The sequence below is a fragment of the Squalius cephalus genome (genome assembly GCF_949319135.1).
Source record: "Squalius cephalus genome assembly, chromosome: 13".
Taxonomy (NCBI): domain Eukaryota; kingdom Metazoa; phylum Chordata; class Actinopteri; order Cypriniformes; family Leuciscidae; genus Squalius; species Squalius cephalus.
The window spans coordinates 24708034-24735541 of record NC_137134.1 but is presented as its reverse complement, the minus strand read 5'-3'; the positions used below and the strand labels follow the sequence as shown (position 1 = coordinate 24735541).

The window sequence follows — 27508 nt, the reverse complement described above, 5'->3', positions numbered from 1 at the left end:
GCGCTCGGTAAAGATGTTCAGATAGCCATTGTTTGTTTGTTTTTAAACCATAAACTCTTGCTTTCTCATCTGTAACGATAGACCAAACCTACGATTCGGTTCGTATCACGATTTTTTATTTTAGATTTGAAAAAAAAATCATGTTTTCGGTGCTGATGCGGTGTGACTCGTTCAACATGTGGGTGGCGTTGCGAATAAAGCATCTAAAAGCTGTCAAAGAACCGGCAAAAGTAATGATTATTAATATGTCATATATAGCTAGACATTTTAATTGTTTTTAATAAACAAGTGTTTTCTGTGTCTACTGCAAAGATGAAGTTGACGATGCGTCGCGATCTTCTCAGAACGCGCCAGAGAGAAATGCACATTTCATAAGGAGAAAGCAGTCTGTTTTCTTTCGTTTTGAATTGTTCTGCATGTTTAAAAGTAGACATTTCAAGCTTTCTATATATTTCTCAGGTCTATGAGGCAAGTAGCATACCTTACGCTGAGTTTCGGTTCATTTATGAGACAAGAGTCCAGTTCACTCGCCCGCGCCTCCGTGTCATGATTATCTATTTTCTACTATATTTACTTCTTATTTATTAAATCCAGATGAAACATTGATTAAAATTAAGATAAAATTAATAAAAAAACGAAATTTTTTAACCTAAAGAAAGGTTTTGTGCTTTCTGTTTGAGGTCTCTGTGCAATTTTTAAAGTCGCTTCAGAGCAGTCATGTCCGCGCGTAATTTTTTTTACATAAATGCAAACACGAAAAATAAAATAAAAATAATATAAAATTTAATTTTCTGTGGAGGCCGATCTTTATTCATCCGGTGGGCATATATATTTTGGTTTGCACAGTGTAATTTATAGAATTACTAAAAAATATTTTGCCACCTAAAAGTTAAAGATTTTTTTGTGTCACGTCACATGTATATTTCCCTCATATTAAATATAAAACGCATGTGTAGACTGATATTTTTCTAATGTCTTGACTGCTTTCAGACGTTTCAAATAAATGCTTTTTCTGAGAATTTTTATTTTATGTTTTGACTGCAAATGTCACGTCCATTCACTGGAATCGCCCAATTTTAACGAATTTATCCTCAACTAGTTTTTGTGGTGTAGGTCTATGTATTTTTTGTTAACTTAAATAATAGCCTACTAATAGTGATTTAAAGATGTGGTAGCGCTGCGAAGATCGCGAGTCGTCAACTTCTTCTGTCTAGCCGACACTGACATAAAAAATAACTGTTTTATTAGTAAACAAAATGTCTCCTGCTATATTGAACATATTTGCCTGTTCCTTACAAAACACTGACAGTGGGGTTTTTGGCGTTTTTTTTTTTTTTGAGCAGCTGCGGACAAATTATTTCGACACACACACACACACACACACACACACACACACACACACACACAATATTGATAAACAGGATTTTTTTTTGTTGCTTTTTTAATACAATAAAAATTTCATTTAGGCTAATTTATTGTTTAATAAAATTATAAGCCTATTAGTTTTAGTTTATTAACAGCAACAACAGCTGTAAAGATGAAGTTGACGATCGCCATCTCCGTAGAACACGCCTATAGAGAGAAATGCACATCATTACATAACCAGAGAGTAGCCTATTTCTTTTCGTTTTAAATTGTTAAAAAGACATTTCAAGCTTTCTTAAGGATATTTCATGTAGCCTATGTGAGGCATATGCTGAGTTTCGTTCAGTTAGGATGAGATGCGCTCCTGTTTACGAGCAGTGCAAGTGACCACGCGGGCGCCTCTATGATTGTGTTGTCTGCTATATTTGATATTTGGCAATTGGTTGATAAAAAAAAAATTAAAATTAAGATACAATTTATACAAAACGAAATTCACTTAAAAAAATCGTTTTCTGCAAAACAAAACTTAATTAAGTGGTCAAAATCATGTCTGACCCGCTCCATGTCTCTCGATATTGCGTATACTCGTGTGTGCGGTTCACTTTTCATAATCAACATAGATGAAAAAATAACATTATTATATTTTAACAAAAATGAAACTAAATGAGCTTATTTAATGGTAACAACACAGTAGGCCTACAGACTCTGTATTTGTACAAATTGCTGCACATTAATTTTATTCTGAATTTTGCACACACAAGTTGAAAGGCATTTGTTTGTGCATGCATGTAAAACATATCTGCAACATTTATCAAGTTCACTGATAATTATGCGTGCATTTATTAATTATTATCTTAATGAATAATGTAAAAAGGACGAAGCATGTATGTTTGTTTAGAATTTGGATCGATCATCGCAAATAGATCCGAATGAAGAAACGTACAAAACCATAGGCTATAGAAAATGGGTGGGCCCGGACCTAAATGCCCACCCGGGCCCAATGGTAGCGCCGCGGCTGGTGGTAGCCCTACATCTTACACATCGTAGAAACAAAATAAGAATGGAAACTAAAATATGCAGTATCGCCCAACAGCGCACATTCTATCAGCAGTTCTGGCGCCTCAGTCCCAAGCTGTTAAACTCGACGTACGTTCACATCACATGTTAATGCAGCGGTAGAGTTACTCACAGGACACTGTGCACTTAACAAAAGTTCATTATTTGCTCGTGCTTTAAAGCTTTGCCGGGTAAACATTTCTTTGGCATTCTGTTCTGACATGATGCACTTTTTCTAAGCGCGACCTGAAGCGCACACTGTCAAACAGCGCCAAACTGGATTTTTGTTGGGTCAGACCCATCTGATATCGAAGGGGGGCTGATAACGCGAGATCAACATGGAGCTAAATGGAAAAAAAATAGTACAAAACAAGCCACTTTGAAATGTTGCTGTTTTAATGAATATAAAAGTTGGGTGACCCTCCCCCTAGACTAAAAAAAGTTGGATGACCCTCCCCTCAACAAAGAATAAAAAGACATGACCATCCCCTATTTTCCTCCGGTGGCCCCTTCCATAAATACCGAACGGTCCCTAAGAAGTAGTCTAAATATAGTAGAAAATAGATAATCATGACACGGAGGCGCGGGCGAGTGAACTGGACTCTTGTCTCATAAATGAACCGAAACTCAGCGTAAGCTATGCTACTTGCCTCATAGACCTGAGAAATATATAGAAAGCTTGAAATGTCTACTTTTAAACATGCAGAACAATTCATAACGAAAGAAAACAGACTGCTTTCTCCTTATGAAATGTGCATTTCTCTCTGGCGCGTTCTGAGAAGATCGCGACGCATCGTCAACTTCATCTTTGCAGTAGACACAGAAAACACTTGTTTATTAAAAACAATTAAAATGTCTAGCTAGCTATATATGACATATTAATAATCATTACTTTTGCCGGTTCTTTGTGACAGCTTTTAGATGCTTTATTCGCAACGCCACCCACATGTTGAACGAGTCACACCGCATCAGCACCAAAAACATGATTTTTTTTTTTTTTTTCAAATCTAAAATAAAAAATCGTGATACGAACCGAATCGACGGTTTGGTCTATCGTTACAGCCAGATGAGAAAGCAAGAGTTTATGGTTTAAAAAAGAAACAAACAATGGCTGTCTGAACATCTTTGCCAAGCGCAAACCAGTACAGAAGTAGGCTAATCAATAAATTATCGGGGAGGGTCATGCCTTTTTTCACAATCATTTTGGAGGGTCATAGAAAAAATTATTGCAGGCGAAGGGAGGGTCATGTCTTTTTTGACAACAGATCTCAAAACTCCTCCGGTGGCCCCTTAAATAAATAACGAACAGGGCCCGGTTTCCCGATAACGCTCACTCTTAGCCTGCTAAGAAGACTCGAAAGATATATCTTACCAAAGTAGTTTATGTTTTTAAGTGTGTTCCCCGAAGTGTCTCTTGGAAGCTTCTTAAATCGCTGCCGCTTAAGTTCAACTTAACAAAGGCGCTGTCCCAAGTGAAGGTGCTGAATTAGTTGGCATCGATTGCTCAGGAATCGATTTTATACTTCACACGGTGCATTACAGCGTTTAGAAAGACAACACGTTCTATCCAAATGAAACATTCCTCAAATTATTCCAGTAACTTTTATTTTAACATAGTGTAAGTTATCAGTAAAATATAGCCTATTAATTAAATGGTTAAATTGTCAGTAACATGTTCACACAATATGTTGTGACGGGTAGACGAACCGGGTATCCCTCGCTAATCATCCACCCTCCTTATCCCGTTGTGCCACTTGTGCAGCTTCTTTACATGGGTTTAACGACTTCTAAAAATGATGTAATTATGCTCTATCTATGAGATACCTTATTTATCCAGAAGGAAATTAAACAGTGTCATTATAAGTGCACATTCAGATATAAAGTCTCATTTGAAGAGGCTGCGTAAAGACATTAGTTTGTAATGTACATTATCTGTGTGTTTGACATAAAGCTATGCATGAGGCAAAGCAGTGGAAAGGGAATCCTCTGACAACCATGTGACCTGCGTTCAATGCCCTATAAATGAATGAAGATGAATCAGCTATGAGACGTGGTCATTTGGGCATATGTCAATTTTTGATGCAGAAATTCTAACGTGTACGCTCCTTTGTCAACATTAACCCTTAAAGAGTTTCTGTATCTTGGGGGATACAGTCATTTAACAGGCTGTGGGGGGAAGGGCCATGGGGGGAGGGGCATTATGTGGTTGCAGTTGATGAGAAACACTGATGGGGTGATGGGTCATGTAATCAGGTCATGTGACTTTATGCCAACATTCCAAATATTTGTATCAAAATCCAAAATGGCAGCATACGTGGACAAAGACACTGGCTATGAGGAAAGTGTTTTTATATTTTTCACGATTATGATATTTTAGAGTGATTTTGTTTTAGAAAATAGTTTTTTAAGGATAGTTTTACATGTTCTTGTGGATATTTTTTAAATAATCTTCTCACAACTTTGATTATCAGGCATTGAATGCCTGTATCCTGGGGGATACATTGCCCATATAAGGGTATTTAACAGGGCTGATCACTCACAGATATTCTTATGTTTTGAGGCCTGTTCTCTACAGATATTGAATATAAAGGTTTTTCTTTACAGTTTTTTACGATTGCTATGACAGATTTTTCAATACATTTAACAATTTTCCAAAACTCTTAACACAGTTAGCACTACATCCGTCTGTGTAAGCTATACTATTAACACATTTCTTGTTGCTTTAACACAAAATGCATACAATTAACACAATTTTAAAATGCTTGAACTTCTTTTACACACAAGCTCAAACAAGACCAAAACAATGGATTTTTACTGCCAAATTTACCAATGCTTTAACACTGTATGTCAGAACAGATAACACCATGTTCTAAACCTAACCTTACAGGCTAAAGTCAAGGTAAACAGCTGCTTATATTGTGAATTGAAACACAAATATATCCCCTGTATTTTATTATATTCTTACTGAGAAACAGCTGATTGAATTATGCAAATAATTAGAAGATGACTCTCTTTTTTTTCTTTTTTTTTTTTTTTTTCTTCTGGTGCTTTTTCTGTTCGTATATTTTGTATTTTCACATTATTCCATTGCTAGTGAGAAACAGCTGATTGAAGTTATGCAAATATGGGACAATGTGGCATTCCACCATTCCCGTGCAGTCTTAGCCTGGTTTGACGCCCATCAGAGGATGATGTCCATTTTCCTTGCCCCTTACTTCCCTTTCCTCAACCCCATTGAGGAGTTTTCTCAGCCTGGAGATGAAAGGTTTTAGACCATAGTCAAAAAAGGACCAAATGTCATAGTCCACAGGACCAAATGTCCCTCCTGTATGCAAAAGATGCTGTATACCAAGACATCACAGCTGAACACTGCCAGGAGACAGTAAGGCAAGCCAAAAGATTCTTCCCAAGATGCCTTGCCAGGGAAGATATCAGGTGTGATGTGGATGAGAACGTGGACAAATGCAAAAGACCGGGCAGATTAGAAGATGGCCTTTTCTGTTTGTATATTTTGTATTTTCACATACAGTAATACTGTAAATGGCAGCTATATGCATATTTTTGTTATCTTGCAGAAATGTCCTGTTGCAAATAAAGCCGTTACTGCAGCAATTCTGTCTCTGTCTTCTTTTTTTCATAAACCATACATTCTATAAAGCTACTCTAAGAAGGGTCATTTATTTTGTTGTATTGAATTTCTGTTGCAAAAAAAACAAACAAAAAAAACCCCAAAATGCATGCATTTACATTACAAACAAAACAAAAATGTAGAGAGACTTAAAAAAAAAAAAAAACTGCAGTGCAAAACACAATCTATGATCAATACAATATACTGTCTGTTGTATAAGGGCATACCTGACACATATAAAATAATGTAGTTTCTGTAATTCCATCTGATGTTAGTGTTTTTTTTGTCATTGTGTTATGATTGACTAAATGTTCCTGTTGGAAGAGAACATGTGTTAGTGTTTTGAATAATTATTTGATTTTGAAACATGTTTGCAGTGTTTTGTTAGACATAGTGTATTGTGTTAGTGTATTATTGTATTTTGAAAATTCGTTTTGGAGTTTAGTTTACAATGTGTGATTTTGAGCATGAAATTAACCGTTTTGCCAATTGTGTGTTTTAGGTGTGTTGGTGCGTTAAGAGTTTAGGAAACTTGTTAAATGTATTGAAAAAACTGTCATAGCGATTGTAAAAAACTGTAACTTGTAGTGTAGTGTAGTGTAGTGTAATGTAGTGTAGTGTAGTGTAGTGTGGTGTAATGTGGTGTGGTGTAGTGTAGTGTAGTGTAGTGTAATGTAGTTTAATGTAGTGTAGTGTAGTGTAATGTGGTGTAGTGTAGTGTAGTGTAGTGTAGTGTGGTGTAATGTGGTGTAGTGTAGTGTAGTGTAGTGTAGTGTAATGTAGTGTAATGTAGTGTAATGTAGTGTAGTGTAGTGTAGTGTAATGTAGTGTGGTGTAATGTGGTGTAGTGTAGTGTAGTGTAGTGTAGTGTAGTGTAGTGTAATGTAGTGTAGTGTAATGTGGTGTAGTGTAGTGTAGTGTAGTGTAATGTGGTGTAGTGTAGTGTAATGTAGTGTAATGTAGTGTAATGTAGTGTAGTGTAGTGTAGTGTAGTGTGTAGTGTAGTGTGGTGTAATGTAGTGTGGTGTAATGTGGTGTAGTGTAGTGTAGTGTAGTGTAATGTAGTGTAGTGTAATGTGGTGTAGTGTAGTGAAGTGTAGTGTAATGTGGTGTAATGTGGTGTAGTGTAGTGTAGTGTAATGTAGTGTAGTGTAGTGTAGTGTAATTTGGTGTAGTGTAGTGTAGTGTAATGTAGTGTAGTGTAGTGTTATAGTGTAGTAGTGTAGCAATTAGAGGCAAATTGTTTGCCAGATTATAATTATCAAAAGTGAATGCCAATTATAGATTGACAATCATTAATGCTTTAATGACATTAGAAAATAGCCAAGGCTAATTAGCACCATTTTAGTTCTAATAACAAATAAAGTCAACTTCATAAATAGTCCTGTATCCATTGCGGACATTTTTTTTATTAGTATATATATCATTATATATAGCATAAAATCATTGTTGAGCCACAACATTGTCAACATACCATAGTTTGACTTGCAAACAACGCTAAGAGAGAGCTTACGAATGGTCTGGACCAACCTTACGAAAGTGTGACTTACAGAAGATATACTTAGCGTACGAACATGTCGGGAACCGTGCATTAAGGTTAAGAGAGAACTTAAGTACTAGGTTAAGAACTACTTAGAGATAAGAACGCTTTGGGAAACCGGGCCCAGTCCCTTAGGCAGTTATGCTATGAGGCTAACGAAATGGTATAATTTTGCAGCAGGTAGGTTAGCAAAAATATGTTTATGCTAGCTACCTGCCTGACGGCAAATGCTGCTTGTAACGAACAGTTAGTGCAACTTTTTTTTCGAACGGAATATGGTTACGTTACATACTGTAATGTGTTCCTTTAACAACGGGACAAGGAAGACTCAGATGTGGGCTGCGTTTCCCAAAAGCATCGTAAGCCTAAGTTGATCGTAAAAACGATCGTACGACTGATCTTAATATTATGGTCTGTTTCCCAAAAGCATCGTAGCTTAAGTAGCACTTGAAAATCTTCGTAGAACTACGAGTGCTCTGGAGTAATCGTACATCCCCAAGTGCATCGTAAGAAGACAGATTTATGAGGACACCTGCAGGACAACCGGCAGATTACACCTTTAACTTTATTCAAATGCAATGTGATTATAATATAAGGTTTTGATTGTACTTTATTGTACACTTTATTACTCTTTTTTTGTTTTTGGTTAAATTAATGTATAAATTAAATAATCAAAAAGGTCAGAAAACAAAACAAAAAAATAGAAATAATTTAATCTAATAATTTTAATCAAAATTAAATGAATGAACAAAAAAAAAAAAAAATAAATAAATCCTTTAAATCTGTTAAAAATTACATCTTTGATTCGCTCTATCTCCTCTAAAAGGACATTAATTTCATCTTTTTGAAAGGTAGGCTATCTTTTCTTTTTTTTTTCTTTTTTTAGCCATTTTGTCAGTGCCTCCACCTGTAGGTGATTTATATAGACTTGTCTTGATTGCTAATCCACAACATGTGAATACGATTCCATATAAGGTTATATTTCAGCACTTCGTGAATGGACAGCGACTCTTAAGTAGCACTTAAAACACAGCTGCGAACGATCGTGCTAAGTGCATTTTTGTGAAACGCACGTGAAATGAACACGAACGTTCGTAAAGTCGCTCGCAGAAAATCCTCGTAAGTGCTAAGATCCATCGTTATCGGGAAACCCAGCCCTGGTCCAGAATCACTGTTTATCGTATTTAACCCTCTGGGCTTCTTCATAATTGGGTCACACTTAGCTTCCTCCCGCCCGAAAACGGGCGAAGCCTTAAAATTGTACTTAACTTTGTCCTAGGATAACCATTCAAATATTGTTTTGTTCTATAATGTTTTCTGATTATTATATAGAATTTTTAGAATTTTTTATGATACTTTGCATTAATTATGTAATTTTTATGAGCTATTTTTTCCATTAGAATTAATATATATATTTTTATTTTATTTATTTTATTTTATTTTTCAATAAATGCAACATTTCACATCAAATTAGAGTGCAGGCCTAAAAAAAAAAAATATTTCAAGTGAGAAGAGCGCCACCTAGTGGCTTCAAAATTTATTAATTTGTGTCATGTCCTATAACCGCCCATAGGCGGCCTATAGCTTTTTTATTTATTTATTTGATTTATTCCCATTCGGAAAGAAAACAATTTATTACTAATCAACCACTGAATGGAACAACACAAATTATATATCATTTTAAAGCTTAGAATCTCAGCTTTTTAATGCATCTAATTAAATGTATTAATTCCTAACGAGTGCTGAGTAATCCCTCTAAAACCAAGTGTACCGCCAGCAGGCGCCACCTAGCTGCGAAAATATTTATTACCATATTTTTCAAAAATCTTGCCTTGATAAACACAAAGTTGATGTCATTTGAAAGCTTAGAGTCTGAACTTTACAGTGAATGTATCCACTTTGAAAAACTCTTAAGTATTGCTGAGTTATTTGCTGATACATAGAATTTCTCTTTTTTTCATAATCTATAAAATAATGTACTGCAATGTGTCAAAAACATCATACAGCTCATGAAACATTCTCAGATAATTGAAAATGGCACTTCATTTTTTACAGCATATTATTACAATTAAAATGAGCCCAAAATTAACATAATCTATTGCTTTTATGACAAGATATTCTTCATGGAGAAAAAATTGCCCATGAGGGGGTGTGAAAGACTGTACAAAAAGGCTATCTCTTTTCAAAATGCTGTAATTTTTGATTCCTTTATCCAAAAATTATTATTTTTTTATCCAGATGCAGCTAACATGTAGGGGGACTTCACTAAAAAAGAATTTTCCTCCTACCTTATTTCCTTCCTGAGTTATTCCATGACAAATATGAAAGATATGCAAAATCATAATAAAAATTATATATATATATTGTCTTTTATCCACCGTTTCTTGGCGGGACAATGTCCAAATGTAATGTAATTTATATTTTCAAAAAATTTAAAAAGAGTTCTTTCAAACGATACCTACCTTTTGACTCTCCTTGCTATAGTTTTGGAGTTATTATGATTATATAATTTTTATATAGTTTGGGGCAAAATTTGCTGTTTCAGTCTTACCAGTTCATTTCTCTGTGTGTGTGTGTGTGTTTGTGTGTGTGGGTGTGTGTGTGTGGGGGGGAGGGTGTCTTTTTTGCACTCTTGATGTTTTAGAGTGTCACCCCTTCATTGCTGTACACTTTTTTTCAGCACAGTGGCTGATCTGTAGCTTGTACCACCAAAAGTTTCTCTGAGTTTTCCTATTTTTTCGTATTTCCCATTCATTTCCTATGTCGCCCGTTTTCGGGCGGGAGGAAGCTAAGTGTGACTTTTTTTTTTACGACCCTTTAACATATCAGAATCATCTCCTTGATTTTTGTGTGTGTTCATATAGGTAATAAAAGAAAAGTCACCAAGTTTCACCCCCATCCGATGAAGCAAAAAAATTAAACAATTCGAAACGTTCAAGTTTTCGCCCGTTTTCGGGCGAAGAAGCCCAGAGGGTTAATGACATGACATTGCTATAGCTTTGTAATAGGTTTTGTTGAAAGTGGCATAGCAGCATGCTATACTAACTATTCCACCGTGATTAGGAAAACCACACAATAAATTCCGTGCATATCAAACATTAGCTCGGGATGTTTTTAAGCATTGGTAGTTGTGAAAGCAGCTGCATCCCTTCCCTTCTAATATCAAAATATGGAAATGCTAAGATATCTTTTCGGTAACACTTTATAATAACCATCATTAATAGATGCTAAATTGTTATTTAATCTTTAGTTAATTGTCATTTAACTGTTAGCAAACAGTCTTTTTACTTGATAAATACTTTGTAACCCATCTCTATAAACATTATTTAACCAGAAAGAGGCAGAGGAACATGATTTTTTCATAGCTTATCTTAATGTGCTAGTGTCGGGATATACGGTAGTGACAGTTTATACAAATATGACATTATTTTTATAAGTTACCAATGGATCTTGAACAGTTACTTCAAGGTTACTGCAAATGTTCAATTGTTGAAAATGTTCAAATTTTATGCACAGTATATGCAACAGCAGTATTTGCACTGTAAACATTTTTTATTTATATAAAGTGCGGGTGAACTATATGGCTATGCTGTGGTTCCTGTAGGTTGGGGATTAAGTAAATTTTTTCTTGTTGAGGTTTTACATAAAAAATAAAAAAAATAAAAACACTGCGGTATACAACTTGTTTTTCTGCTGAACTCAAAGCATCTTTAATAAGGGTGTAAAGACTCCTGCATTGACCTCAGCTTACACAAATATGTCCAGTCTGACAAGCTGAACAACTAAAAATAACTGTAAAAAAATAACAGATGATTTCAATAAAATGAACAAAAGACACAAGTTATCTGTTAGCATTATCATTCATATCAATGGCAGTTTCTCAGCTGTAACAGGATTCAGAAGAGCAGAAACCGGATGCTGTCTTGACAGTGGTCACAGACTAAAACATCTTGGGCAGGTTGTGATACATTCAAACTGTTCACACAAATCTTGTAAAAAATTCAGGTTGTGCTTAGAAATGCTGGTCTTAACATTAAAGGCACAGTAAAGGCATAATACATGAAACATTTGGTTAAAAAAAATCGAACAATAAAAAATATACAAACGTATATAAAAACATACACAAAATTATGTCCAAAAATATAAACCTAATAATAGGCCTATTTATAATCAATATAAAAACTCTACACACATGCAGAGTTTAGGCCATTTTTAAAAGAGCTGAAAGGTGTTGTGAACTTAGAATCGAAAGACCAGGAGACTTGGTTGTTTCTTCAGCAGGATTCTTTATTGAGAACACGAGCTGTCGGTAGCTGCAGTTGTAACCCACGATTCAGGTCAGTGTAACCGATAACTAATTTAAGTAGCTATGAATTAAAGCTGGCTATTATCAGAAGGTCTAGGTACGACTACGGAGCCTGAAATAGTAAAAGAGTTAGCAGAGAACAGACAACACAAATCAGGTAAATTTGAGAAATGTATTACACAAAATTGAAGACAGTTATTTACATTCCCTGCCTATCTAAGCCGGCTTCCTGAGTGCACAGTGCACAATAAAATCCCAAAATAAACAACTCAAACAAAATGGAAGAGTCCATGGAAGTCCTTGGTGTGTGTGTGTGTGTTTCTTGGAGTGTGTATGCTCTTTTCACTACCCGGGTAGGTTTACGTGTGTTCTTATCTGAGTTTCAAATGAAGGCACAGGATGATGATGGTTCCAAAGATGCCACGGCTGGCCACACCAGGCTCTTGGTTCGTTCACTTCTGTGGTTGGCTCGCCACTGACCACCAGGGTCAGATTCAGATGGTTTATCCCTTTCAAAAAAACCAATCTATACATACAGTACAGAATGCATTAGTTACTATGCCTCATTTCGGTTCAAATCTAATCAACTTTTCTCCATTCAAATGTCAAATCAAATATAACCAATTGTAAAGGATATAAATACTCTAATCATTATGTAAATGAATAGGTACACATCACACCACATAACATAAGTCAGTTCCAATGAACAACAATCAATCATGTACTTCCATCTCACAGTATAGATATAAAATCATGGGAATTCTGAAACCGGATATTTATGTTTTTTAACCTTTTAAATCTATTTAAGCATCTTAATAACATTGTAAACATCACATTTTAATATATTTATTCTTTTTAACAGTTAAGATGAACTTCTGCTCCTCATATACATATCAAATATGTATATTGGCAATTAAATGAACTAAATCGCCCTTATATGACATATGACAAACAAGAGGATAAACACTCCTCAATTAAATGACTTGTAAGTCAACAAAACAGGGTATAAAGTCACCTTTAGCCATGTGAATACCATCAAAGATCTGCTACAGTGGTGACTAGTCTAGCTGAGCTAGCAGCAGAGCTAAAATCAAAACACATTCACATTTGAATTGCCCGCGATTAGCACGCGGCTAGCGCGATTAACGATCTTTTACGAGCATCTCAAACAACATAAAACAATCTGAATCTGTGTCTATATGGTATCAAACAGCAAGAATCAGGGTCACAACTCCGATTGGTTTTAGAAGAACAGTATTTTGCACCATAATATGCAAGCTAGCACAGTCAGCATAACACTTAGTATTATCATCCTTACCGGAGATTTCTCGAGGAGATCACAAAGATATGCGGCTTAATTCTCGCTCAACTTTCAACCTAATGGACACACAATATTTTAATATTTAATAATATTTGGAGATTTATCTTTGAATTTGTTTCCGTCAGAGGATATTTTTCATACCAGTCCTTGTTGCTTTCTAGCAGCGTCTTCACCGGAGGAAAGGTGTATTGATTATTATTAAAAGATTCACTGGGGGTGTACGCGCCACCCTCTGGCGGAATAGAGGGTTGCACTCCAGTAACCTTGTGCGGGTTACACAGTCACCAAGTCTGACGTGAATGTTCTCTTACAGTTTATATACATTTAGGGGCAGGAACCGAAAAAGACAGGTTTAGGAACCGGTTTTAGACTGAGAGCATTGCCCACCCTAATCCACTCAGCATATCTATTCAAACACTGAGACCCGAGTACAGGACTGGCTGGACTTTCTTGCTAAAACACAAACTCCAAGAGTTTCAGTAAAACAGGACTGACCAGAGTCTTTTGCTAGAAAACTCTGATAATCATAATTTATACCTAAACTTAACATGCTAAATTCAATGTAAACCTAAATTTGAAAGGTTTTTGTTAAGGTTGATGTGAACGGCTACAGCAATTGTCTTAAAGGGATAGTTCAGGATTTTAGACATGAATCTCTATAGCTTCCCCATAAGCAGTGTGGTGCATTGACCATGACTTACCCCCGACAGCGTCCTGTGAGCCGAGCTCCGGTCCAGTTTTGGTCAAGATGAAATTAGTCCGGCAAGTTTGCTGGGGTCACGGCAATAAAGCTTTTTTCTTCTCAAATCAATATGTGTTCAAAAGAGTGATATATTTGCAGCACAAAACCGCTGTCTATGGAGAGGTCAGACCTCGTAATGGCTTGGCACTATTTTCTTCCCCGTCATATCACTGCGCGCTGCCGCTACCTACAGCCAGCTGGGAGCCGCGCACGTGTCACTTTGTTTACATAGTCGTCGTCGCTGAAGTGTGCACTGCAAACGCGAAGCTTCTTTATCTTCGCCAGTTTGGTGTTCACATTGAAGCCCAGAGCAATGAGCCAAAGTCGCCTCAGAGCAACATCTGCCTCAGGAAATCTTTGAAATGTGTGAGGAGAAAGCGCCACATCTTTGTTTGTACAGTCCGGATAGTCACAAGTCCGCACCATTTTCTACAAAGCTTGTACAAACTGATCGCTCTTGGTGAGTAGCTATGTTAGCTCGTTCGTGTAGCTGTTCTGAGCACGTAAACACTGCTGTAAACACTGCCGAACAACTGAAAAAGTGGTGTGCGCCTGCGCAGCTCGCAGCTGGCTGTAGGTAGCGGCAGCGCGCAGTGATATGACAGGGGAGAAAATAGTGCCAAGCCATTACGAGGTCTGACCTCTCCATAGACAACGTTTTAGTGACGCAAATATATCACTCTTTTGAACATATATTGATTTGAGAAGAAAAAAGCTTTATTGCCGTGACCCCAGCAAACTTGCCGGACTAATTTCATCTTGACCAAAACTGGACCGGAGCTCGGCTCACAGGACGCTGTCGGGGGTAAGTCATGGTCAATGCACCACACTGCTTATGGGGAAGCTATAGAGATTCATGTCTAAAATCCTGAACTATCCCTTTAAATTAGAGTAATATGATTGTGTATGTGTATTTATAATATCCAGCATGTATTCAGCTCACTGTCCAAATCTCAAATAAGATTAAGATAATAGAGTTGAGCTTGTATGAACATGTTATGTCTAACAGTTACACATCTAGCCGCAGAACAAGTTAGAGCGTGATGGACGATCATTGTAGGATTTAAATGGGTGACAAACACTGAGCTGTGATTATTCACAAATATTTAAATGGCAATTGACCAATGTACATGTATTAATGAATAAAGAATATTAATACATTCACTGAAATTCTATAACATGTAATGATAGTGCAAGCTAGAGAAAATCCTGATACTGGAATACTGATAAAATACTGATGACACTGAAGCTCAGGATTTTATATAATAAATCTGAACAACTGTTCATAACTCTCTGCAAATCTATCCTTATGGTCTCTAAAGATGCACTTAACACTAGAAGTGCCAGAATTCCATGACTACTAGAACTGCCGCAAGCGGTCATTTTGACTGCTATATTCCAAACTCTATATCTTTAATGATAAATACCCAATAGAGAGATTAATGCATTTATTGTATTAATATGTCTTTAAAAAACAAAACAACACCAAACTGTACATTTAAACAAGTTTAATTATACATTTATAAATAAATAATATCCGTAGATGTCCTGAACAAAATGACGGAGTAGCCCATATTTGTTTACACAGTTCGATCGCGTCAGCGCCCGCCGACAGACACACACACACACACACACACACACACACACACACACCAACCATATTCCAGTATTGCAATCTTGACATTGCAGCCTGTTCATTATAGCCATAATAAAATATAATAATAAAATAGTCAACCTAACATATAAAAATTCCACTGCTCTGTTTGTAGCCTATAGCCTACAATTCGTACCATTTTGCGCATGTGAAGAGGATGATTTTTTCCTTCGATATTGGAACGTGAGTGAAGTACAAAGCCTATAATAAAGAAATAGTTTACCATCCAAATACATCGCAAATGTTGAAACATTTTGATTCTAATTAGAAAGTTACGTGAGCCTAACGCCGCTTACTTTCACTTTCGCTTATAACGCATTTCATTTTGGCTTGTTTATAGTTATTTTTTCATTCTTGTTCTGTTCTGAATATCATTACATTTAAATGATTTGTTGTTGAATATGTTTAGTGTATTTTTAACCACATTTTATTGTTGTGTATATTGGTATAGCCTATAATAATACCGCGAAATTCCGTGCGGTCAATATGACCGTCTATGGCCGAAATAGGTAAATATGTTCATTTGTATTTTTGCCTTATGTGTAATTTATATGAAAAACATTTTAAATGAAAATACAGACACTTTTAGGAAAAGTCAGGTACCAGCAGGATTGTATTTATTTTTTCAACAAAGTTATTGCAGATATAAAATTCAAAATGGTCAAAATGACCGCCATGGCCGTTCTAGTGTTAAGCCCACAGCGACAGTATTAATTACTTGAAAATGACATGGCAGTGTTATATTAGTCACAGAAAATACAGAGAAAAATGTCAAATAAATACAGTATTTTTAACATGGATATACACTGACTATGTCATGTTACATTAACACTCGAGTATATGATGTGGTCTTCTCCATTAGCTTTCTGAAAGAAAACAAAACAGAAATTAAAATGTGTAAAACAAAAAAATGTGTTTGTGTGTGTATATACTGTATATCACACACACACTTTTTTTTATAATTTATTAAAGGGATGGTTCGGAGTAAAATCAACCTAGGGTCCTTTGCACCATGACCAAGAGCTAAACACCCCCCCAGAAGCCTTTTTTCCTTGGTTGAACATTACTAAAGTTAGAGTTTATTTCAAGATATCAGCCGGATGGCTTAGTGCAGGCGCTAATGGATCCAAGGATGTATCTCGTAAATTACCCCACTAATAATGCCCAGAATGGTAACAAACTTCTACAGTAGTACAAATAGGTTCTGTACTCTGTACATGTACATATATTCAAACGCACATAACTATAGAACCAATTCTTAATGTGCATGTGAACGCCATCAGCGTTTCTCACAGGTTCGCGTTTAAAGTCTATGTAGAGAGAATGGTGTCGTCTTAGCCGACCCTAATTTAATAACAAATGATTGTTGCGACGGAAGTGAATCAATCATAACTAACCTTAGCTGGAAAATAACTTTACTAAAGAACCGCTATAAAGCCAAAACAATCTCTGTTACCATAAATTATACGTTTATCTCTGTAAAGGCCTGTTCACACCGGGACGAATTTCACGTGCGATATTCGCCGACGTTTAACGCCTCGTGACTAAACAAAGGGCGCCAATGTGAGTGTGCACACCGGCGCGAAAAACGGCACGCGTAAAAGCGTCATTTTTTAAAAAACGCCTCGGGTTCGTTTTTTTGGTTTGACGCGCCGCGTCAAAAACTATCCGACCAATGAGATTGGCGCTTTTGTTCACGTGTCTGGAGCTTCTGAAGTTACAGTAAAACACAACTTGAGGGCGCTCAAACACAAAACGGTCTTGCCGAACACATACGTAACGGCGAAGAAGATATACGCAAGTAGCGTCTACACTGCCGGGAAGAAATAAGACGAGGAAGATGCAAGGCAAGATGAATGTAGAGCTGCTGGTCTCGTTGGTGTCGGAACATAAAGAACTATATGACAAACGCGACAGCGACTACAAAAATCTTGATATAAGAGAACTGTTATGGAGTGGTTTCTGTTTTACATTAAGCGCCATCTAATGTCAGGGAATGTATTTGCATGTTCACTCGGCTCATCGTCAGCGAAAATCGCTTGGGTGTGAACACAAAAAACGCGTTGAAAAACGCTGGCGAATAACGCGCCGATATTCGTCTCGGTGTGTAGGGCCCTTAAAGCTGCTTTGAAACAATCTACATTGTTAAAAGCGCTATATAAGGGTGTTTCTGCAACTACGGGCACTTTTAAGTCCCAGGAGTGAAATTTTAGATTTATGTTAAAATTTGTCATTTGATGTTTCATAAATATAAACGTAGTGTCAATACACACCTTGACATAAAAAATAATGAATAAATAATATGATTTAATGTAAAATTATGAAGCATTTATAGGTCCAAACACCATTTTTACTCATGTCCCACACCCGTGGTTTCAATGTTGAGATACTTAAAATTACCTCATTATTTTATCATATGACATTATTTCAAATGGAATTGTTTAATATACAGATTCATTTACAGCATCTTAAAATTCTTTGTATTATTTACTGATCATTTTTATGATTTTTTTAACTAAATGTGCCTGTCCCACACTTTTGAGTCCTTACCGCAACAATGAAAAAAAGCTTTTATTATGAAATTTTATCGAACACAAACAAGTCTAGTTTCTATGGAAACATAAATTATCACTTGAGCACATTGCTGACAGACTGGGCCACCACATTACCTCACTCACAAGATACCAAAAAAATAAGGTAAAATGAATCTTTTCTGCTCTAGTATTTATTGTGCGTCCTTACCATTCAGCTTAATAATTGTGTATTTTTGAACTACATTTTAAAAATAAATGTATATTACTGTTGAATTCATGTATATTAAGATGATAAGAGTCAAAACTAATGTGGTAGGCCTTGCTAGCTGCCAATTAGCTAAAATATTAGCAAAAATGTCATTTCCGCAACATGTCTTTACCGCAGCAAATTTAGGTGTTGCGGTAAAGACCTTGTGTTGCGGTAGTGACAAATTCAAGATTTACTGTATATTAAATTACAAATATTCAGTATATTATTAGTACTGAAGTATATATTAGTATATATATATTCGTATATATATAAACATGCCATTTTTTACATAAAAAATTGTTTTGTCCTTACCGACACAAGATGTCATTACCGCAGCACTGCTCTATTTTCTTTTTTTTTTTCACATTTTCATTTGCAAAAAAAATATTTTTACACTTAAGTTGAGATGATTAACATATTGAAATTGCAACATCTGTCATAAAAAGTTAATTATGTTATCTTTTGTGTGTATGGAAACAATTGACATCTAAGGTTACTGTAAATATTTTACATGGCATAGAAAAAAACATGAAATTCCCTATTTTTATATTATTTTTTTATATCAGTAAATACAAAACTGCATCAAATTTGAAAAAGCTATTTTAATATATAAAAAAAATTACAGAAATTACTAAAGAAAAATGTATAAAATGAACGTTTTTGTAACGTTGCGGTAAGGACACTTTTTAAGAAGATGACCCGAAAAACGTAAAAAATAAACATGTTCCAGATTAAAATCTTAACGACTACATTCTATTTTGTGTACATTTTTATATGTATTACAGATTGTGATGGTTAAATTTGAAATACATAGAGGTAAAAAAAAATTAAATTGGGATAGTCAAAAGTGCCCGTAGTTGCAGAAACACCCATAAATGAAGATGACTTGACTTGACTTGACTACTCATAAAACGAGGCATTGGAAAGTTTGTAAGTACATCAGGAGTTTATTTAAATAACACTTGCCTGACGGCTTATGCCACCGCTAACCCGGACGTCGAGGTCACATCGTCGAGATGCACATGTTTCGGCATAAAGTACCTCTTCCTCACAAGACTGGACTGTTTTAATTTTTTTAAGTGATAAGTTTTAGTGATAATCACATTTTCAAACTACAAAATAAGTCTGAAATAGTGTTTTAAAAAACAGATATTGTGGAACATCTTAATTTAATACCCTGCATGTTCATATCTTTGATGAAAAAAGTATTACTTGCCCTCTTGTGTTGCTTGTTCACTCTTCCTTCTGAGAAAGATTATTGCCGCCAGAACTAATACAGCCAGTATCACTAAACTAAACGATATTCCCACCCAATGTGACGGCTGCATTAGTTCTGTAATAAACAAACAGAAAATAGTAATAATTATGAATGAGTCCTGCACTGTTTGCATCTCAATTGAAAATCTGTTTTAAACAAAATCTAAAATCATTAATTAAATCATCAATAATATCAGCACTGACGTACCTTCACATGTGTGACAGAGTCGACTGATATCCAGATGTGTGGTCTTGTTGCTGATGGGATTGTTGATCACACAGCTGTAAGTGTTTTTATCCTGATATTCCACCTCCAGAGGTAGAGAGAGACTGATGCTGAGATCAGACACACTGATGCTGGACAATACACTGATTCCTTTGTACCAGGAGAGAGTCACATCACTCACATTCAACACTGAACACACCAGTGAACATCTGGAAACTGATGAACGTTCAGATGATGAACAGTTTGAAGAGTTACTGGTGATGACAGGAGTCTGTAGAGGAGCTGGAAAACATGGAAATGTTTCAGGTCAGGAGCAGCAGGTTAATTTAATAATCATCCCAACAATCACAAAACATAAACATCTGTATATCTCCAACCCTCAATCCCCCTACACCAGCCCACTATCTTGATTTCTTGATCAATACTTAATTTTACTCACCATAGACATTAACACTGAAACTTTTGTATGAGATATTTCTGCTGAAGATGCTCAGTTTATAAAGTCCAGAGTCTGTGGTTCTGATGTTTCTGATGGTCAGAGATCCAGTTTGACTGTCCATCTGGAGTCTGTCTCCAAATGTCACATTACTGTTAAACATATCAATGATCTGCTTATAGATTTCAGCTATACGTATCTCTGAACTCTCATGTCTATAAGCCCACAGTATCAAATCTCTCTGTACTTGAACATCAGTGTTTAGAGTGACAGAATCTCCCTCAGTCACTGACACTGACTTCACTGCATCTGAATCACCAAACACTCCTGAAACACAAACTGAAACATTTTTTAAACTTCAATAAAAATGTGTTTATATTTTTAGAGACAACTACATTACAAAAACATACAGTTTCCACAGTTCACTAACTCAAACACACACCCATTATATTATCCCATTATAAAAAACATGTTTGTTCATAATTTTAACACAATTTCTTCTGGAACTGAACTGCAGTCAGTTGTTTTCTCTTTCACAGAGGATGTTTTCCAGATGTTGTTGAGCTCAAAGGCTGGACATATTCAAACATGTAGGTCACGAACATGCCTTTTTTTCCCTGAAGATTTTTTGTTGGTTGGAAGCTCACAGTTTACCACTTATTTCGCAATTCCTCCTCCACCCTTACTAATATTGAAAATGCCAATCCATTCATTGTTTGAAAAGATATAAAATAGCTATTTTTGGGAGTGAAACCACATTTAATAAAAATGAAAAACACTTACCACGTGAGAACCAAATCCACAGACAGAAGAAAAATGATACATGAATCATATTCACAATTCCCTACATAGGCTATTCGAGAAATACCAAGAGCGCGTTCGTTCGTTCGTTCGTTTGATTGATGAAATCCAATAATGCGTTAAGGCCATTTCGATCCGCTTTTCTCAAATCTATGAATATCGAAGTAGGCTATATCTTCAAGTAGCCTAATCCTACGTCTAAAAGATCATTTCGAAGATCATTTAGTAGTACTAGTGCTACTAGAATATGTGAATTTGCTTTCGCTTCTAAAGGCGGGATACACAAAAGACCTTTACAATGAGGGTGGGCTCCGGCTGGTATATTAAAGAATAGCCTACAGGATTCATGCACCCGTTTAAAAAAAATGTGTGTGTGTGTGTGTGTGTGTGTGTGTGTGTGTGTGTGTGTGTGTGTGTGCAACAAAAACAAAACAAAAAGAGAAGAAATACAGACCCCAAAACGCTACATGATCTCAGTTTCAGCCTTCCAGATTTCAGCTAAGCTAATTCTTCGTCTAGAAAACATCGCCCCGCCCCTCAGGGTCGTCCCATACTCCCATTGTTGCCATTCAGTTCAGTTCTTGAATCTTGAGGCGGTTTTACAGTAACTATAGCATTAGAGTAAAATCATCTCTTTCATCTGCACAAACAAGATGAAGACTGTGAGTTGGGACTGTTATGAGGGTGTTATAGTGCCGATCTGCATGATTATGTTCACTTTGCTCTACTTGTGGTTTGTTGCTTTTCTCTAAAGCTCTTCAACTTCTTCCTGTCATTTTCCTCTCAGAAAAAAAAAAATCCTTTCAGAGTACAGCTCTATAACTAACATCTGAATGTAAACATGTTTCCTGCTCACATCAGTCTCTAATATAGCTACTTAATACAACTGTTTTTATTATTTGCATATCAAACAAATGACAAAGCTGCTGCTTTTAATCTGAAATGACAAGGAAATGTTGGCATTATGACAAAGAAATATGGTGTTTAACAGCTTAGCATATCCTGCAGCACAAGAAGCCATTAAAATACAATATATCTAAGATGTCAAATCAGTGAACAAAAGTTACATAAACTTATATATTGAATAGTTGATGTCATTTCACTTCTATAGCCACTAGTTCACATTATCACGAGATTTTCTGACACTTTAAGAAAGTTAAGTTGAAAAGAAGTGTGTGTGGTGCAAGTTTGTGCATGTGGGAATAATGGAGAGCGCTATTCCGAAATTCAAATGACACATTAAAAGGATGTTCTTTTGAATACCATCCATAATGTTCCTAGTCTGCCAATTCTTATTTACAAAAGCATCTGCACACATGCATGTTGTATTGTAGGAAATGTAATACAAATATTCTCACTGAAGGTAACATAAGGTCAAGGTGAGCCTTCATCCTCAATGCAGCCTTTCATGACTTCAAGTTTATGTAAGAGTTTCCTCCAGTTATATTTTCTCACTTCTAGCTTCTTCCGCTTCTTTCAATTCTCAGCTCAGTTCTTTGCATTTTTCGTAACGCGAGTATGTTTGTTCTGTTCAAGTCTATAGCCAGTCATTTTTACAGTATCTATACATGTTTTTTGGTAAAAGTTGATCTGAACGGCTTGTTCTGTGTTAATGTGATGAGTTATGTTGTCTTGAAGTAATGCAACACATTTATTTCTTTAAGTTGCAGGGCATGAGTTTGTCTGCAGCCCTTCACCCACATGCAGTGTTTCCAGCACCTTCTGCTCATATCTCAGATAATAGACACCCGTACCACATCTGACCAAACACCACAGCACGCCTCATTCTGAGCGGAGCAGGTAATGTGTCACTGTGCATGAAGCTTCTCGCATTCAATCTGTGCGTTAAAAAAATGCTTGTGCAAGACTGCAAAATAGAAATAAGTACCAAAATAATAAGCGTTTTGTTGAGATATTTTCTATAAAAGACTAACACTGAGAACATGCAACCATTCAATCCTCTAGATATTTAAAATAATACTTTAAATTAATTTTTATTCATTTATTCCATTTTGTTTGCTTATTTTCTGCAACACAAAAGCCTGTTTTCAAGGTTCTGCCCTGACAGTCTTATCAGTCTCAATATTTCTTCTGAGCACATGACTTTGTCTTTGTTTATGTTGGCTCCTCTTTTACCTCCTCCTTGTTTCCCTTTATCATGCCCCTCTGGGGCTCGTTCTTCGTACGTCGCTAACTCAGTTAGCTGGATTTGATTGTTGACGATTTGGCATGATCTTGGATCGTTTGGTTCTTCGAAGCTCATCCTGGACTTGCTGTCATAGCAACACATGCGCAAGCTCAAACCTGCTCGGGAGCAGGCTTATTTCATGTAAACAGGATTAGATCCCGGCTTCATAAGCGGAGCTGATGCGGGAAGTCCAGCGCAGCGCGATAGTGCACTTTCTGAGATGTTTTTTTTTCTTTCTCGTGACTCGTGAGATTGTCGTTTACATTATTAAATTGTTGGAAACGCACATTTATTTTCGACTTGTCGGAGTCTGGCTTTAAATACAGCACAAACTGTTTGCATTGCCCTAAGATTATTTGCGAGTTTCCTTTACACTATTGGAGATGCGGAGAAGTTGATGGAAAGGGCTGTCTGTCTTTTTTGGCATTTCCAAGCCACTTTAGACCCAATGTTGTAAAGCAGTTTTTTTTAAAGCAAATTTTTTTTTAGGCTATCATCATTTTTTATGAAGATCATACAATCATGACCATGCCGATTACAGTATGTCACTCAGGCTTCACTAACGTGATTGGTACCATAGACTATAGGCTGCCATCAAGGCCTCAATGAAGGGGATTATGTGAACAGAAAGGGGGATTATGTGAACAGAAAGGGGGTTCACAATGTAAATGTGCAGCCCAGTTACAATTGGGATTCTTAATATTCCAGATTAATAATATTATATCAAATAAAAAAAAAGGCAGTTGACAAATCTTCCATAATCACAAATGTGAAAGCAAAAAGGTCAGGATCTGTGCATGACTTAAGAATTTTCAGAGATTCACATTCCTGCACATTATTTGAAAGTGGTAAGGAAAGTTCCACAATTAAATATCAAGCTCACTGTATTACATACACTTATTGATCCTAACAGAACTGCATTTTTCATAGGTGATTATGACATGTTCCTGCAGACAGGTGTTTTATGACCCCATTCCCTGACCCAAACCAGTTACAATGCAGCTCTAGCCAGGACAAGGGCACACAATGAAATGAACTTTGGCTAACTAAAGGGAAGATTTCAGTGTCTGAAAAGTCTGAGGGTTGCACACCTGACAGGACCTGTGGCATTGTTGCATGTGCCATATTACACAACACTTTTCATTAAATGTTTAATAAAAGACAAATATGCTTAGTTCCTTGAGTTTTATTTCAATTGTTCTTTGTAAAGAAAAGCCAGTGGTCAAGTGCCTGCAACAAGATATTAGACACATGCCTCATGCAACAAATAAAAAGGAAAAGTTGGCTATACACTGCCCACCTGTAGGCCTATGTCTCCTCTGTCTGTGCAGACTCTTCTGTAGGCCTTTCTGTAGATGTGGAATCCTGCTACTTATATTGCAGCCATAAAGCATACAAGTATAAATGAAGTAAAGTTATTTATGCACTTGCAGGTAGGCTAGTTCCTCCATATGACAGTTATCTGAGAGGGTTTATTCACTGTCCAGTGCAATGGAAACAAATGGACATTACAAAGTCTTATACTTTCTTTCCTTTGGAAAGTTAGAGAATGTCCACTTACTGCACATATTTCAGCCACCACTTTCTTGGGAACAGATACAAGTGTTGGTGTATTATGTAAAAGTGCACAAAAGAGGAAAACACAATGTCATTACAATGAACTACACTCGGGAAAATGTGATCAATAACTCATGGCAAAATATTTTTACATTAATATAAGTTTATCAGTTTTCACTTTCACAAGTCAAAGCAATTCATCATTACTTTTAATGCGACCTTCATTTAATGCAGCAATATTTGTACAATTATTTTACAGTGTAGGCTACTAAGATCTTTTCTTTTTTCAGCCTTTTTCTTGGTTGCTTTTATAAACAGACAACCATTTATTTAACAGTGCCTTTTATAGAAGAGAAGAGACTATAATATAACTAAAAATTACCATTAGGCTGTGTAGAATATTTTTGTACTTCACTTTTATTTGTTCCCATGTTCTAGTGTGGTGACTCTGACATTAAAATGAACAAAGTAGCCTAATTATGCAATTATTAAAATACAAAAAAGGCTAATAAGTGATAAAAACATCTAACATGGCCACTTCTAACAGATTTAAATTGTCTGCTACTTTTTGCCAGCCCTCTCTCCTGGCTTTTGCAGACTTTGAGGTGTTCCCTGGCGTTTTGATTAAACATTAAAATTCCGAATAAACTTCGACTATCTTGCTCTGTTGAGGAGAAAAACTGTGCGCGCTCTTTGGCCACGCTGAACAGCCAATAGCAGCGTTGCTGATCAATGTTTCTACGATCGATACATATCCCCTTTTAAGCCAGCGCATGAACGCGCAGTTATCTCAGATAACTCAATCCAGCGATACTAATCATAAACAACAGGTGAGTTCGAAGAACCCAATTAGCCGGATCATGATTAGCACGATGATATCATCTTGGATGTGTCATTTGATCTCGGATGTTTTAAGCAACGTACGAAGAACGAGCCCCTGGTCTTTATTTCACCAATGTGCTCTGATCCCTTTATATTGTGCTCCTTCCTAAGAACCAGTCTCTGCTAGTTCATTGTATGTGTATGTAGTGGATGAGATTCTTGTTTGTCTATTAGATCTTTTAGACTTTGTTTCATGCCAGTTCTAGTTTTTGCATTTTATTCGTTTGAATTCGCTTTAGTCTAGTTCCTGTCTTTTGCTCTAGGGTTTTATCAAGCCTTATTTTTTGGTTTCTATTTTGATTTTGCCTTTCTCTGTTTGTAGTGAAAGGGGTGGATTGGATTGGAATCCACTGCTGCTTCAATGTATATGTAATGAGTGATTATAATCAAGGTATTAATCAATATTTTTCCTTCTAAATATCAAATGAGTTGAATGACTTCTCTGGAGATTTTACTTTGTTATAGAAGTTACCAGTGTGATTACTGAAATCTTATTTTCGTGTATTCTTTAATGTCAGTATTTGATATTTGAATGCAATAACAGTGCTTGCTCATATATCCCGGCTTCCAGAAATTAAATAGAGAAATGTTTTGTGTTTGAGAAAGGTCTTCAACATGTTAAAACACATAGGGGTCATTGAAGCCAATAGTTTAAGGGACCATTTCTTTGTTAAAGCCTTACTAAAGTGTAGCTCTGCTTGAGAAAGAACGCATTATCTTGATGTTTTGAGATCAGACTCCTGTTTATAGTTCGAGCCTGGCCAAATCCAACCTTGGAAAAGCTGTGTGTCGGTGTGTGTGTTAGTCTTCTTGCTTACAGGTTAAGGAACCACTGGCATTGTTGGAGACAGACTGAGTTGTTGTTCGGGACATGCTGGCACCCAGCAACCCAAATCTGCGACATGGAAGGTCACGACGTGCCTGACTTCAGGGTCTGAGTGTCAGCTGCATAATCTATGGAGATATGCTTCAGTCTATCTATATATGTGTGAAAAATTACTATGTTTATCTATTTTTTAGCCAATGAGAATCATTCAACCTGTAAGCAATGACGTAGCTTAGACCTTGGAAATGGTATAACTGCTGTGATCTTTGTAACTGTAAGCGGGACAGCCTACAAACTCCTGTGTGAGTCTTGAAGCTGACTTCTGATGATGAAACTGCAAACTGTCTTCAGTAAAACTTTTCTTAATTTTTTTTAGAATTCTGACTCCGGGTCTTCTTTCAAACATCTGGTCCTTGGGTCCTAAACTGTTAACCCCTAACAGTAGCTTCAGTTATTTATTCGTAGTATTTCTTTATGTTTATAATTTTTTTATTATTTTCTATTTTTAGTTAAATTAGTTTATTTATTTTCTGTAGTTGCTGTCCTGAGTCAGTTTTTATTTCTGTTTTGCTTTTTCTGTTCTCTCTTGTTGTGTTTGTTCCTGTCCTCCATCCTGGCTGCTGCTTTCAAGACCATGCAGAGAGACTGATACAGCTTCGGTTGTTCAGCTCAAAGTTTCCAGCCTCTGGTTCCTCAAGCCTGATCTCCAGTCATTATCTGGTGCTTCTCCATCTCCTCGATTCTCCAGGATAGCCTTGCCTGGGTCAGATCTTTCTTCCCTTTCTCCTGTTGACTTCCCCGTCCTACTGTTTGGATCATCCTCACTCTTAACCATCCCTATTGTGCCTTGTCTTGTCAAAGTTCAATCCCTTGGTCATTCTGCATCTGGGTCGTCTTTCTCATAAGACTTCTGTGACAAAACCTGACACCTGTCTTTAT

At 36.3% G+C, this 27508-nt stretch overlaps 1 protein-coding gene and 1 long non-coding RNA gene across 5 annotated transcripts; both read right to left on the bottom strand.

Annotated features, from left to right (window-relative positions):
* Positions 1–11229: 11229 nt before the first annotated feature.
* LOC307169748 lies at positions 11230–13390 on the bottom strand. The gene is made up of 3 exons (XR_013823183.1): positions 13358–13390; positions 13214–13272; positions 11230–12421 (listed from the first exon to the last, which is right to left on the bottom strand). It is a non-coding gene; the product is annotated as an uncharacterized lncRNA (long non-coding RNA).
* Positions 13391–16391: 3001 nt separating this feature from the next.
* Positions 16392–21633, bottom strand: LOC307169718 (SLAM family member 5-like). Of its 4 annotated transcripts, none has more exons than XM_079890499.1 (6): positions 21571–21633; positions 20319–20654; positions 19862–20161; positions 19613–19729; positions 19363–19457; positions 16392–16478 (listed from the first exon to the last, which is right to left on the bottom strand). In XM_079890499.1, the coding sequence occupies exons 2-6, from the start codon at positions 20476–20478 to the stop codon at positions 16428–16430; spliced, it is 723 nt and encodes a 240-aa protein (XP_079746625.1). In that variant the 5' UTR covers positions 20479–20654; positions 21571–21633; the 3' UTR covers positions 16392–16427. The 4 variants fall into 4 exon arrangements, with proteins under 4 accessions (XP_079746625.1, XP_079746623.1, XP_079746626.1 ...); XM_079890497.1 differs by having other exon boundaries at positions 21099–21629; XM_079890500.1 differs by lacking the exon at positions 19363–19457.
* Between the last annotated feature and the right edge of the window lie 5875 nt (positions 21634–27508).